General features: G+C 32.3%; 1 protein-coding gene across 1 annotated transcript; it reads right to left on the bottom strand.

Annotated features, from left to right (window-relative positions):
• Positions 1 to 3188: 3188 nt before the first annotated feature.
• LOC113391579 (brain-specific homeobox protein homolog) lies at positions 3189 to 14019 on the bottom strand. The gene is made up of 5 exons (XM_064220020.1): positions 13465 to 14019; positions 6340 to 6447; positions 6082 to 6240; positions 4491 to 4537; positions 3189 to 3302 (listed from the first exon to the last, which is right to left on the bottom strand). The coding sequence occupies exons 1-5, from the start codon at positions 13754 to 13756 to the stop codon at positions 3189 to 3191; spliced, it is 720 nt and encodes a 239-aa protein (XP_064076090.1). The 5' UTR covers positions 13757 to 14019.
• Between the last annotated feature and the right edge of the window lie 209 nt (positions 14020 to 14228).

Below are 14228 nucleotides of genomic sequence, written 5' to 3'. Positions count from 1 at the left end.
CAAATGAATGTAAAATTACCATTAAATTTCAAGGTCAAACTTTTAAATAAAATATTTTTGTCATTTTAATTGTTATAAATGTTAATCTTAGAGGAGAATGTCCATGAGAAAGGCTTAAATGAAAAAAGTTATGGGTTTAGTTAAAAAAAACAAAAAATAATTGAGCATTATTTTATTAAATTATTTACAAAATTCTACCATTAATTAAGACTAACATAAATTAATTAATTCTACACATTATTCAATAGAAAAACAATACAAATTATAGAAGACGACAAAATATATAAACTTTTTAATGTGAACCTTTTTTCTACAAGCTTACTCTTGACTAGTTATGACTAGATTCACTCGATTTATTCTATATCATCTATTACTATAATACTATTGCACAATAAATATCTACTAACATCATAATAAAACTACTTCTAATATACCACGTATAATATATCATATAATAAAAGATAATTTATATTTAACAAATGATATATAGAATTGGATCAACGTAAAATTCTTTTAACAAGTTTTGGGTCAATAAAATGGCAATTCCAATCAAAAGAGGAGAAATGGCGCGAAATCATTGGTCGACATCTTGAATTCGATATTCATTATGGATTCGCGAAAACGTTGCGGTTTGAATGTCAGCGAAATTGGTAACAGAACTTTGGAATTAATATTAAAGCGGATTTCAATAGTTAAGTGTAATAGTGTTGTAATATAAACAAAGATATGTTAATAATCAATATAGCTGAGCTATTTGCAAATCACATGGAATAAGTAAATCTATGGTTTGTTTATCTGGACTCCTTCGATTGGAATTGGTTATACAGGTTATAATAAACAATAATTTCTAGCAAAGTAGACTTTTTGTTTCTATTTTTTACTAAAAGGATTATAATTGTTGGAATTTGATAGTTTGACACGCTTCGATTTGTTTTAAAGTGCGCCATTTGTAAAAAAAAACAATTAAATTCAAATTAAGTTTTGCGGCCTTCGAAACAGCGGAACTCCTAAATACAGGATTAACTTCAGTATAGCCGCCATTTTATCATAAATTCAATAAAATCAATATCTTAGAACAAATCTACATTAATTAAAGTTACTTATTGTGATTACACTTAAAGAAACAGTCCGTAAAATCCCATTAAGTATTTAAAAAAACATCTCGACCAGTTTTTTTGCCATATATATGATTTTCATACTAAATTTATTATATGAGTATGCAAATAATTTATGTTATTTTATTTACAGCCACAGATAAAAAAAAGTTTGTGGACAGTGATTTGAAAAAAACGAACAAATATATACAGACACCGATTAAAGTTATTAAATAAATTATGAAATAGACGGCCCCGTTCTTGATTTATTAAACTATCGATATTATCATGTACATCACTATTTTTTTTAATAAAGTAACAAGATCAGCTTTTATTATCTAGAATTGACTATTAAATTAATCTTTGGCTAATATCAATGAATACTGTGGTTACGAACTGAGATGCTCGTGAGAAGTTGCAGTGTGTCAACAGACGAAGGAATGGACAAAATTATTAATCTTAGGTTATTGATATACAGCATGACTGAATACTGTCGATATTTAAGGACGTGATATTTGACGATCATATATGACTATAAAAATACATATAACATAAATATTAATAAACTTCCAAGTTAAGTTAACCAAAGCCACGTAATTAAAAAAAAGAAATTACGCGTCGTGTGGACACCCCAGTTGCGCTGTCAAAACAAAACAGGTACGTACATTTAGACACACACATTTATTTAAATGGATTTTTTTGGAAATTTGGTCAAAAATTAAGTACTCATATTTTTACATAATTCGAATGAGAATCATGTACCAAGTATTCTCCTTAAATATTGATTGTTATTCACCAGTCACTCTGTATGTATGTATAGAGTGTCCCACTACAAAATAATTAAAACAAATGAGCCAATTTTATTATCTTGGTGTGCGTACACAGCTACTCTTGACACTCGTCAAACGTCATACTAATTCAATAGTGTGCGTGGCCAATTTTTAGCCACTATTTTTTCGACGCGTCCTTAGCTTTGTTAGTCCATCTGGACATATAAATAAATTCTAAGTCATGAATGTGGGTTTAAGCTATGGAGGATAAGAGTAAGGAGATGTGTCTTAGTGTATAAAAAGAGTCCCTCAAAATGTATGAAATTTGAAATGGCGATGTAGGAGCGAGAGGGTGAAAGAATTGGAGAGAGACAGTTTGTAATCCGCATTTAAAAGGGAATTTTTAAATTATTCTGTAAAACAAATTTATAAATCACAATTTAACTACAGTAGTGCCATTTTGGTAATTTTTGTAACTCTATTTAATACACTTTGTTAGAAACTTGGAATTATACTTATTTTGGCGCGTTAAAAAATTACGACAGCGAATTTTTATGATGCGCGCGCAGGGTGACTTTCAAACTATACGATGAAGTTGCTCGCTAAACCAATGAAGCGTCGATTCGCTCGACATAGACAACTTCACACATCTTATGTCAATGTTTATTTTATTACAAATTTAAATTGTAAGTGTTATTTAATTCATAGCACGTAGATCTGTTATTTGCAGGTAATTTATTACTCTGAAGAAGAAGAACTCACTCGCGTACATAAGTACACGTATTTTTTGGTAAAGGCCCGTGTCAGATACGGCTTATATTCACTTCCAAAGGCCCCCTACACATTTTTTTTTATCAGTTTGCATTAGTTTGAATGACGTTTCTGCTTACAAGATGTCAAAGTGTGCGCGAGACTATAAGTAGAGACAGCAAAAAAATACAAATCTTCAAGTGCTGCCGTGTATACACAAATGTATGTGGGGTAAGGGTTACCACACAGTTAAGTCCATGTTCATTTTGAATGAGGGAAATTTTAATTGTTATTGAATAGAGAAGCAATTTGAAAGGAGATACAATCGTGTATCACTTGTCATAAAGTTACGGTCGTATACTCCAATAATCCAGTAGCTTTCGGAGTTTTTTTTTTTTAATAGAATTTAACAAATAAAGAAAAATGTTGCTATAGTGAAAAATAAATCCATTGCTAACTATAAAACCTTGATAATAAACTATTTATTACATAATATAAATATTTTTTACAAATTTACGAAACAGTTTTTTGTATTATTTAGTATTATTATTATTACGGCGATGACATTATTACTTTACGATCCAGTATAGTGTTGTGCGTAGCTCGACTCGCCTACGATGTCGATATCGCTGTCACTGTGATCCGTTTCGGAGTCGGATGTATGGGTGGTCGATATTCGTGAGTCATCCTGGAAAAATATTAATGTATAAATATCATTCCATATATTTTTTTGTATATACGCAAATATCAAATGGGCTACAACTAATTACATTGACGCGATGAGTAATATTAATGATTCCTTACATCGCCCCTGCGCCACCAACCTTGGGAACTAAGATGTTATGTCCTTTGTGCCTGTAGTTATACTGGTTCAATCACCCTTTAAATCGGAACACAAAAATACTAAGTATTGCTGCTTCGCGGTAGAATATATAATGTGGTGGCATCCAGACAGGCTTGCACAAAGCCCTGCCACCAATAAATTAATATATATGTAATATTTAAATAAATCATTTATACATAATCATGTAATTTAACTGTGCTCTGTGAGTTTGCCAAGGACGAAAACTATCCTTCTAGACAGTACTACCATTGCTTCATAATCTATAAACAAAAGTTGTGATTCCTGCTAAAGGTACATAAAGATTCTAGTGCCATTTTGATATTTGTAATACTATTTTTTAATCATGATGAGTAAGAAAGTTGGCAATGTCCTTCTTCGATACTCAATCTATCTCCGTACAAAGTTTCATCTAAATCGGTTCAGCGAATTAAGCGTGAAGAGGTTACATATACTCTATTCCAACCATAACAGGAAAAACGCAAAATAAACAACATTTGACAGCAAATTGACGCGATATCATTGGTCGAGAGCTTGTTGTTGATATTCGTTATGAATTTTGGAAGTAAGATTAAAGTGGATATACATAGTTAAATGTAATAATGTTGTATTATAAATAAAGATATATTAATCATAAACTGTTAGTATTGCACAATATAGCTGAGTTATTGGCAAATCGCATGAAATAGGTAAATCTAAGGTTTGTTTATCTTTTTTCCTACTTCCATTGGTATAGGCTGTACAGAGTATCTTTCGCACCTATAATATTTGTTAATTGTATACAATATAGCTGCTGAGCTATTAGCAAATTTGTATGGATAGGTTTTTTCAACTTTACTTATTGGAATAGACTGTCATTTTTTGTACGAAGATATGTACCTAAAAGCTGTTTTTAACGCGATAAAATTCATAAGAAATCCTATCCTCAAAGACCAAATAAATTAAAGTTAACTTAATATATTAATGACGTATTTGCTTAGTTTTTTTTTAATTTATTTATTTATGTTTTTTAAAGTATTCAAATACCTTTCTTACCCCAGCTTGTGAAGGATGTTTTGTTGTGAAATCCACTGCAGTCGAACCTGTTGACAATTATTATACATTTAAATAAAATAAATAAAAAATATCTTAAATCAAAACTTCCTCAAAACGTTAGTGGTACATATCACCCGAGTCTCCCTAAGCAGCCATTTTTAAAAAAGCATCTTTGAATACCTCCAGTCTCCAAATACATTATTTTGCGACAAGCAATTATAGTCCCTAATAATGGAACATATGGTTAATTTTACCCTATACAAGTTACTCCACTCCCATTTAACCATCAAAGCAATCAAAACTTCATTCAATATTGAGCCATAGTTACAAGCAATAGAGTTAAATTTCATTTATGGAAAAATTCGAAGACGTTCCGTCGCTATGGCAACCAAGACGTCAGCCATCTTGTGTTCCTAATCGAATCATGGAACGTCTCGAGTTGTGGCGCGAAACCGGCAATTCTAAATTCAATTTTCCGTCTTTGAGGTTTGCTCCACTCGAATTATGAGTCGTTGTATTCCAACTGTCGACACAGAGGACACTGTGATTAAACTGTGCTCGTCAAGTGCCGTATTATTAACTTAAAACGTATACTAATTGATACTGTGCTCGACACAAAATTGTTGTATCTAATGAGTAAATGTATTAACGGACTAACGAAAATTGTCTCGAATATATTTTACGATGTCTCCTGTATTTTGAAAGGTTATATATTAAGTGTCTATCTATACCTAAAACAAAGTCGTTTCATAAAATCTGTCTGTCTGTATGCGACAAAAACTATATAATAAGAATTAATTAATTATTTTTATCGTTAGTTTCAGATACAATTCTCCTTAATATTTTAAAAATAAAAGTCTACTAAACAAATTATAAAGATTGCAACCTCGAAGTTCTGAAATTTAATTATTAGTTAAACTTAAGATACGACTTGATAACGCAATCTCAAGTTGTTGCTTCAAAGTTGTAAACTATGCGAGCGTTCCTGACTAATTATTGTCATTAGTAAGTCCATAGGGTTGCTATTATAAAAAAATAGTTTAAAAAATAATAATTCATAACTGATTTTAATTTTTTGCTACGTTAACGAATGTTATAATATTTCGAAGATCATTTTTACTTAATTAGTACGACGCGAAATTACTACCACAATTTTTTAGAAAACCGGGCAAGTGCGATTCTTTATCGCTCACTGTGGGCTCCGTACCACCGGACCAATTGACAAACAGATATTGTAACATTAAATTTAAGGTTTTCGGATTTTTTCTTATACGTGTGCTAATATATTTTGCTTTTTCCCTCATTTCATGACGCACATAACACCTCCAAGCGTTCCTGAGAAAATGATCTTCATAAATGTACAGACTTACACAGACGGACAACGAAGTCGGACATCTTAAAACGGTTTCTTTATTGCTTTAGAAGTACGGAACCGTAAAAAAAGCCAACTTATTATATACGTAAAGTAACAGCTTGTAAACAGTCCCACAGTTGGGCCTCCTCTTCCTTTGAGGAGAAGATTTAGGAGAGGTACACTAATGCGGGATGTTGGAGACACACGTAGGTTCTCGCACTTGTCAAATCAACTCACTTCTCTGTTGTTGCTGTTTCCTCATTTGCTTTTTGTGCTTCATCCGTCTGTTCTGGAACCAGGTCTTCACCTGCGTTTCGGAGAGGTTGAGGGCACCAGCTAACTCCACCCTCTCTGGTGTTGACAAGTATCGTTGGGTTTCGAATCGCTTCTCTAGACCTGGATAATGTTTAATTTTGAATTAATCTGGCAAGTGTATGAATGTAATCTAATTAAAATTTTAAATGAGGTTTAAGCTACCAAGTCTAATATAAATACCTGTTAGTTGTGGATCTGAGAAGACGGTCCTCGCTTTCCTTCGACGGCAATGCTTCAACGCAGAGAGTGACAGCTCCGACGGTGTGAAGAGGGCGTGGTAGGGCACTCCTAAAAACATATTTCTATTAAAACGTCTTAAATAAGTATATACTAGTTAACTGCCTCGATGGTCTAGTGGATAGATATAAGGGCCAAGATCTCGAGGTCCTGGGATCAAATATCAGCTCGGATTGATAAAAAATTGGGTTTGCCTATCGAAAAATTATCAGTAACAGTCCGGAGTCTAGATGTTGGAAGTATGTACTCTTCGGTGCGTCGGAAAGTACGGAAAAGGTCCTGTGCCTGAAATCTTTCCTATTGTGTAAGATTTGCCATCCTTTGAGATTGGATGGGAGTGAGTGGAAGAGATGGAAGAGAGACACACACTTGTACACTTATAATATGTCCTGCCTATTTGGCAGGTTCCCCTTGGGGTTGACCACAGTGGCGTAATCGGTTAGGACGAAATCATCACTAATAAAATAAACAACAGCTGCATTTAATGGTGATAAGAATGCTAACATTTTCCCGTTCATTCGCAATTCCGATTCATTGAACGAAAAATCTTCCAACACCTATAGAAGCAATGCCATCGATTCGCTTTGGCTAAAATTCCTAAACTCAAAACTATTCATCATAGAAGCTTGCTTGTTATATGTGGAACATCTACCATAAATTCGAGAAACACAGCTAAGACCTGATGTTTAACGTACAAGAAACTGATCATTTTGATTGACAATTTCAATTTAAATCAAATGTATTTTATACAGATAAAGCATTTTTGAATCGTCAATATTTCAACTCTGCTACCCTTTCGGAATGCAGCCTCCAGCGACAATAAACATGCATATAGCGTATTCCAATGGAAGTAGGAACAAAGATAAACAAACCTTAGATTTACGTATTTCATTCGATTTGCTTATAACTCAGCTATATTGTGTACTACTAAGAGTTTATGATTAATATATCTTTATCTATAATGCAACACTATTACGCTTAACTACTTATTTCAACTTTAATTTTACTTCCAAAATTCCGATAACAGTTTCGTCGACGTTTAAAGACGCCACTTTTTCGCAAAGCCAAAGTGAATATCATAGATTAATCAAGCCCTCGACCAATTATATCGCGTCAATTTGCTGTCAAATGTTGTTTATTTGGCTTTTTTGATTTGATATTTGATATATGAAACGTTTTTACACAAAAATCACACTTTTGCGTTCTATCTACTCCTTACCAATACTTCTTATAATAGGCGCAATCTAAGTTAGTCGTCTGAAGTTTGATTCGCATCTAATTCCGCGTACATACAAACTAATCAAGAAGTACGATAATCAATTATTTTTAATGGTTTGTTTTGATTTTTTCGTCAACTCTTAACAAAATAAGAAGCGTTTGTTTATATTGCACGACCTATACTAGCATTATAAATTAAAACTTTGTATTTTTAAATGTTGAAAATGAGTAACAACTGTATTTCTTGCCGGTTCTTCTCGGTAGAATTTGCATTCCGAACCGGTTGTAGCTTCACTTAATATAGTTTGTTAAATGACGATTCAAAAGTGCTTGTAAATGCCTACTTACCTAATAAAGTATAATATGATTTTGTTTTTGCTAGAGTAACTATAAATGTATGTCTGTCTAAAGCGTATCGCTTTCGCAATCACTGAACCGAATTTGGATGAAATTTGGTGTGAAACAAGCTTGAACAAAGAGACCATAATTACTTTATACCCAAAACCTACGAAAGTGGACGAAACTGTAGTCGAAAACTATATATAGGCAATCTGTAACAGACCGCATCAGTCACATGTTATATTAATAAGTCAAATTAGATTAAAGTACCAAATAATTTCATAATAATAATCTCGTATTAGTTACTTTATTAGAGCCAAATTATTCGTTAAGCCCTTCATCAGGGTCGAGTGAGATTGTCTTTGAACGCCCTTTCGTTCCCGATCATATTGATGGTATTATTAGAGCCCTGAACCCGCACTCAGGTCAAAATTATTTTCTTAAGAAATTCCAAAAAAACTAGTATTCAATTATTTTATATATGTGTTTATATATGTTCATGTTATTCATGTTTGTGTATATTTTTTCTGTATATGAACCAACTATGATGGTTACTTTTGCGTTGCCTTACAGGTGAAATTTGGTACGATCACCATTTCAATTATATTGGACATTATTATGTTTGAATTTCAAGTCTACAAGTTGATTTTAATTATAACTTTATCCAGAAACTCATGAGAACCGAACTAGTGTCAGGCACGCTCTCGATCTCATTATTATTCAATTAAAATTAATATTTTGACGGCTCTTTTAACTGCCTTAATCCTATTGGCACTCTACCTGGTCAGCACTGTTTTGTCTCAAATAATCAAATATCCACGGTGCACAGTCTGGGCCTTGCACATATATATTCTGTTATTTGGTTTTACGTTATCTCCCTGTTTTTATTATAAGCCAAATCTAAAGCTTTAGCAATGTTGATGACTATAGAAGTTTAAATTGAACTCAACACCAAAAACTTCTTCACTGATCCAGAATATTGTGTGATAGTTTTTTTTTTTTTGGTTTTTATTGACTTCCAGGTAGGATATATTACATACATACATATATACATATATAATTGTATTTAACTAACATGACTTTGTATTTTTAAATGTTGATAAAGAGTAACTACTGAGTTTCTTGCCGGTTCTTCTCGGTAGAATCTACATTCCGAACCGGTGGTAACTTCACTTAATATTAATAAAATCGGCGCCCTGACCTGCACATTTATCAGCACTGCTAATATTTGGAGTATCCTGATCCAAAATAGGGCTTCTCACACTTTTATTTCAGTATTTATTCTTTTAATAATGATAATTATGATATTTGAACCAAAAATCATGTAAATTTTTTATCTCCTTAATCACTAAGATGTCATAATACTCATTACAACTATAAATAATATCATATAAACATATACGGTAACATAAATATATTATTTGAATATTCAAGTAAGCTTGGACACTTCCTTGATAAGGTGTCGATAAATGTATTTTGAAAACTTCAATAGAATTCTTTTTTCCAGGGTTATTTAAACGATCATGATCCAACTATACGATGTTTCATATTTGCCAGTTTTGATACAGCCTTAACGACATAAACGTTCTTTTTTTAAACATTTTACAGAAATTAGAAATAGGGGTATGTTTACTCTACTCCATTAAAGTATATATTGGTATTTCATTGGATTACAATGGTTGCAATTTATACCTAGAGAAGAAATTAAAAGCAGAGCTTACAAGCTATATAGAACAAGTAGGCGGACGAGCAAAGGGACCAACTGATATTAGCACCGTAATAAATATTGGCCAATGCACCGCCAACCTTGGAAACTAAGGTGTTATGTCGGTATTGCGGCACTGTGGTGAAGTTAGTTCAAAATATTCTCGTCAAAAGGTGAGGAGGTCTTTGCCCAGCAGTGGAACTAAAGGGCTTTTACTTTCACTTTACTTTTATACCAATTATTAGTAATTTTATGCATGAATTTGGAACTTCTGATGTGTGACATCTTTTGTCATTGGCGTTAAAACCGACACGTATGTCGTGACGGCTCTCTACCGCCTCTGTTGCCGTCTTATGTGTGTGTAAGGCGTATATTATGTACAACATTGCTATATAATATTATAATAATAATAACATATATTTATTTTATCTATGTTATTAATTTGGCTTCATATTTATTTATTGGTTTTCTTTAATTGTAAAATAATAGTTTTTACTCGTCCACTCCGTTGGGCATAAAAAAAGAGGATTAACGGAATTCAAAAACATAACCTAAAACCATTTACGGACAATTCTAAACAACTTCAATATTTAATAGTTCAACTTAGATCAGTTTAAGTTATCACTTCTGTCGGGCGTCCCTTGACGAACATTTGTTTCTTTAACTCAATATAGTCTATTTACCTTTTCCATTCCAATGGTATTCGTTTTAAAAATTGACCAATTCTATCCATACCTCAATAGAATCTCATCAACTATTTTATTAATTGTCAGTGACCGCTTTGCGTTCGTCCATCAGTTAGACTCCGATTTGACGACACTTTGGTGTGCCGTTCTTCGTTTAGAGACCGTTTTATGTCCGTTTCATGAAACATAAAATATATTGTCGAACCTTCCGCGACGGACAAATATTTTTATGTATGTATGATAATAATTATAAATTAACCCGTATTCAAAGTTCTGCTGATCGAAAATCTGCCGCTTGTGTAACGAATGAGCTCAACAGAAACCTAATAACGAACGCAGCAACAATGTTTGCGGACATTTTGGATAGCATTTGTTTTCTTTAACTTGTATAAACATCTGTTTATTTAATTTATTTATTTGTTTGTCTTATTTCTTCGTATTATTGTGTTCTTATTATATTAATATATATATTACGATGTTCAAATAGTTCCGTTTGAGTAAAATAATAACTTAATTACGTATGGATAAAAAATAAGATAACAGATTAACATGTATTAGAAGGGTCTTACACGAGTCATAGGTACTTGATTACGGTCACGAGAAGACAATAACTAGACGATAGCGTTTACCACGCAATGGTTGCAATCACGAAAAAAAAAACATATTTTACGCAGCAATGACGCGTTGGTAAACACGATGCCCAAATGGCGACCACTGTGGAGATTCTGGATTACAATCTAAAATACATAATAGAAATGGTTCGATTATGGACAAACTTGTCGAATACCAAGCAGACCAGTTGAGGAATGACAATAATTAAAAAGCGCCAACGTCAATGGGTGGTGTGACTTACCATCAGGTTACAATTTGCCTATCGATTACAATAAAAAAATCACTGAGTTATCCTGTGTTTAATTTTTATTTAAACACAAACATTATAGATGACAACTCCTGTTGGAAATGAAAAGAAAGTCTTCGGGTAATTTCAAACAAAAATATCAAGCGTCATTCTCATTGCAAACTATTATTAATGTCTGAGAAAATAAAAACTTTCGGAACTGACTTAACTAACGAGACGATTTTAACTTCAAATTGGACACAAATAATATTGAGAGATCTCTGAATACATGTAAACAAAAACTGTTGATTGTCGATCATCTTAACCGATGGTTGAGGGTTCAAACCCAGGCAAACAATGAATTATCACTCCCTTATTTCTCTTCATAATTCATCTCGTGCTCTGCGTTGACGGAAAAGATCGTGAGGAATTAGTATATTAATGTGTCTTATTTCAATGATATTCTTCTACGTGTGTATCCACCAATACACATTGACGCAACACGTTAAAATAAGCTCTAAATGTCCTCAAAGCGAGAGGAGGCTTAATCCCAGCAGTGGGATTCACAGTTGTTATTAGTACTACGTTATTATGTTTATCAAGAGGCTTTTTACATATGATGTAGACAGACAAACAGACAGAAAATAATGTAAATTTAATTTAACAAAATAAAATTTAGCTTAAATATTTTTATTAGTGAACTCAATTAAACTATTTGAATAAAAATGTATTTTAATTATAATATATTTCTATGGAAACATTGTTCAATATTATCGTTGGACTATAATGCAACAAAACTTAAATGTATATTACCAGTTAGGGTAAGGCACTATGTTTTGAGTATTTTTAGATAAATAACGTATCTAGAGACGTAGGTACGTACGCTTGAGAGAAAATTATCGGTTCGAAAACGGTTTCCAAGCAAACGCTACTAAAAGTAAAATCACGCGATAACATAATAAATTAATATTTAAGATTATTAGATTCCAAATCCGAGGTGGCCCAGTGGTTAGAACGCGTGCATCTTAAGCGATGATTTCTGGTTCACAAGCCCAGGCAGGCAGATTTCAAATATATTTACAGAACACCATTCAAGACCGAAATTAAGTAAGATGATCAAGTTTTAGTTTAAACAATTATTGGGAACTAATTATCGGCCGCGGCTTCACTTGCGTTTTAGGGGTTTATCGTCAGGCATGAAAAGTAGCCTATGTCCTTCTTTGGAGTTTTAATTTGCTTCACAGCAAGCAAGCAAAGCTTCGTCAAGTTCCGTTCAGTGGTTTGCACGTAAGCAACAGACAGACAGAGTTACTTTCGAATTAATTATAGTAGTATAGATATTTTATATAATATAAGGTTATAGATCGACATTTGATACTTATTAAATCAAAGAAAATCATATCAAAATATACTTTATTCAATTAGGCTTTTACTGGCACTTTTGAATCGTCATTTAACAAACTATTTAAAGTAAAGCTACCACCGGTTCGGAATGTAGATTCTACCGAGAAGAACCGGCAAGAAACTCAGTAGTTACTCCTTTTCAACATCTAAAAATACAGTCATGTTAGTTAAATACAATTATATATGTATGTTATGTCTCCTGCCTGGAAGTCAACAAGCATTAACTCCACGCTTTTTTATCATCAATATAATCTTATATCTTGACTTGAATCTATGAAACGGCAAAGTTAAAAATGTCTGCGGAAAATTATAGAAACGGACTTATTTTAGATAGATCATAAAAATAAGGTTCAGATATTTGTTTTTTCATTAATCAGTACGATTATCAATTATTAAATAACATATTCGTTTTAAACGGATTTAGTCAAGAAAATAAAATCAATATTAATAGATTATATACTTAATTTAGATCCAGAACAGTACTTTCAGTAATGTTGCAAGTTTTTAAAAATGTCTTTTTAGTAAATTAGTGAGTGATATAATCTTAATTCTGATTATTATAATATTTATAATATTGAATTTTATAGGACTGAACTTTTATTTCATACTTTCGTCGGGTCATGTTGCAAATTGAAAAAAAAAACACAATTTATACATTCGTGTTTTTGACAATAAAACATATTTAAAAAATAGAATAGCTCCCGTTTAGTCCTACCTTGAAAAAGTAAAAAAAGGATTTCGACTGTTTTATACGTATAAAAAAATATGGCTGAACATTAATTTTACCCGTGTTGCTTGTTTAAAATTAATCAATATAATTTTAACGTAATTAAATAAAACTTCATTTTAAAGCCACGATTAGTTTTTTTAGTATTTACCTTGAGACAGGAAATACGGAGTTTCGACAGCTTTGTATGTGTTCGGTGTGTGCAGATAGGCTCCTAAGGCCCCCATAGCCACTTGCAAGTAAGATCCTTCCCTGGGCACTGGCCGAACATCGTTGGCTACTGGAAAATATTTCGGTTCCCGTTCGTAATCAAACCTTCTCGGATCCGGTTGCTTGAACGTCCTTTGCCCACGATACAGTATATCTTCAATTAAAAAAGAAGTTTTCGAATTGTGTTCTTGACGGTTCGTATCTCCGGGCGAGTCACTGCGTGTTTCTTCCATTTTTAAAATTCGAATCAATATTTTAAATCATAACAATTACATTATTTAAAAATAAATTCTAAACACAGACTTTTTTTTAAACATCACAATTAAATATAAAACCTTTTTTCACACGTAAAATTATATCATTTAATAATCTGTGCGTGAAATATTTTCTGTTATTTTTTGCAAGCGCTAAAATAATATTATACGTAAAATAAATGATGATTATTATAGATAATTGTCCGTTTGCTCGTTGTTTAGCCGAAACGAGGCGATTTGGTTCGCGGACCGAGTTAAACTGTCGTTACAGGGGTTGGCAGGGTGTGGGGTGACGCCCACGGAGGGTGGTGAGCGCGAATATGGAGAGATTCAGACGTGTTACGGAACCAGTTTGGCTTGGATTATTTTTTTGTTATATTTTAAGAAAATATGATATATTTTTACAGTTACATAATTATAATATATATATTTTTTTATTATTATTATATAG

The sequence above is a fragment of the Vanessa tameamea genome, chromosome 30 (genome assembly GCF_037043105.1).
Source record: "Vanessa tameamea isolate UH-Manoa-2023 chromosome 30, ilVanTame1 primary haplotype, whole genome shotgun sequence".
Taxonomy (NCBI): domain Eukaryota; kingdom Metazoa; phylum Arthropoda; class Insecta; order Lepidoptera; family Nymphalidae; genus Vanessa; species Vanessa tameamea.
The sequence above is the reverse complement of the archived record's forward strand: the minus strand, read 5'-3'. Positions and strand labels throughout refer to the sequence as shown.

Coding starts and splice junctions, on each gene's coding strand:
- LOC113391579 (XM_064220020.1), bottom strand. CDS start 13,756: ATGGAAGAAACACGCAGTGACTCGCCCGGAGATACGAACCGTCAAGAA. Junction 6,241..6,339: donor CTCAGATCCACAACTAACAG/GTATTTATATTA, acceptor AACATTATCCAG/GTCTAGAGAAGCGATTCGAA. Junction 3,303..4,490: donor AACATCCTTCACAAGCTGGG/GTAAGAAAGGTA, acceptor ATATTTTTCCAG/GATGACTCACGAATATCGAC.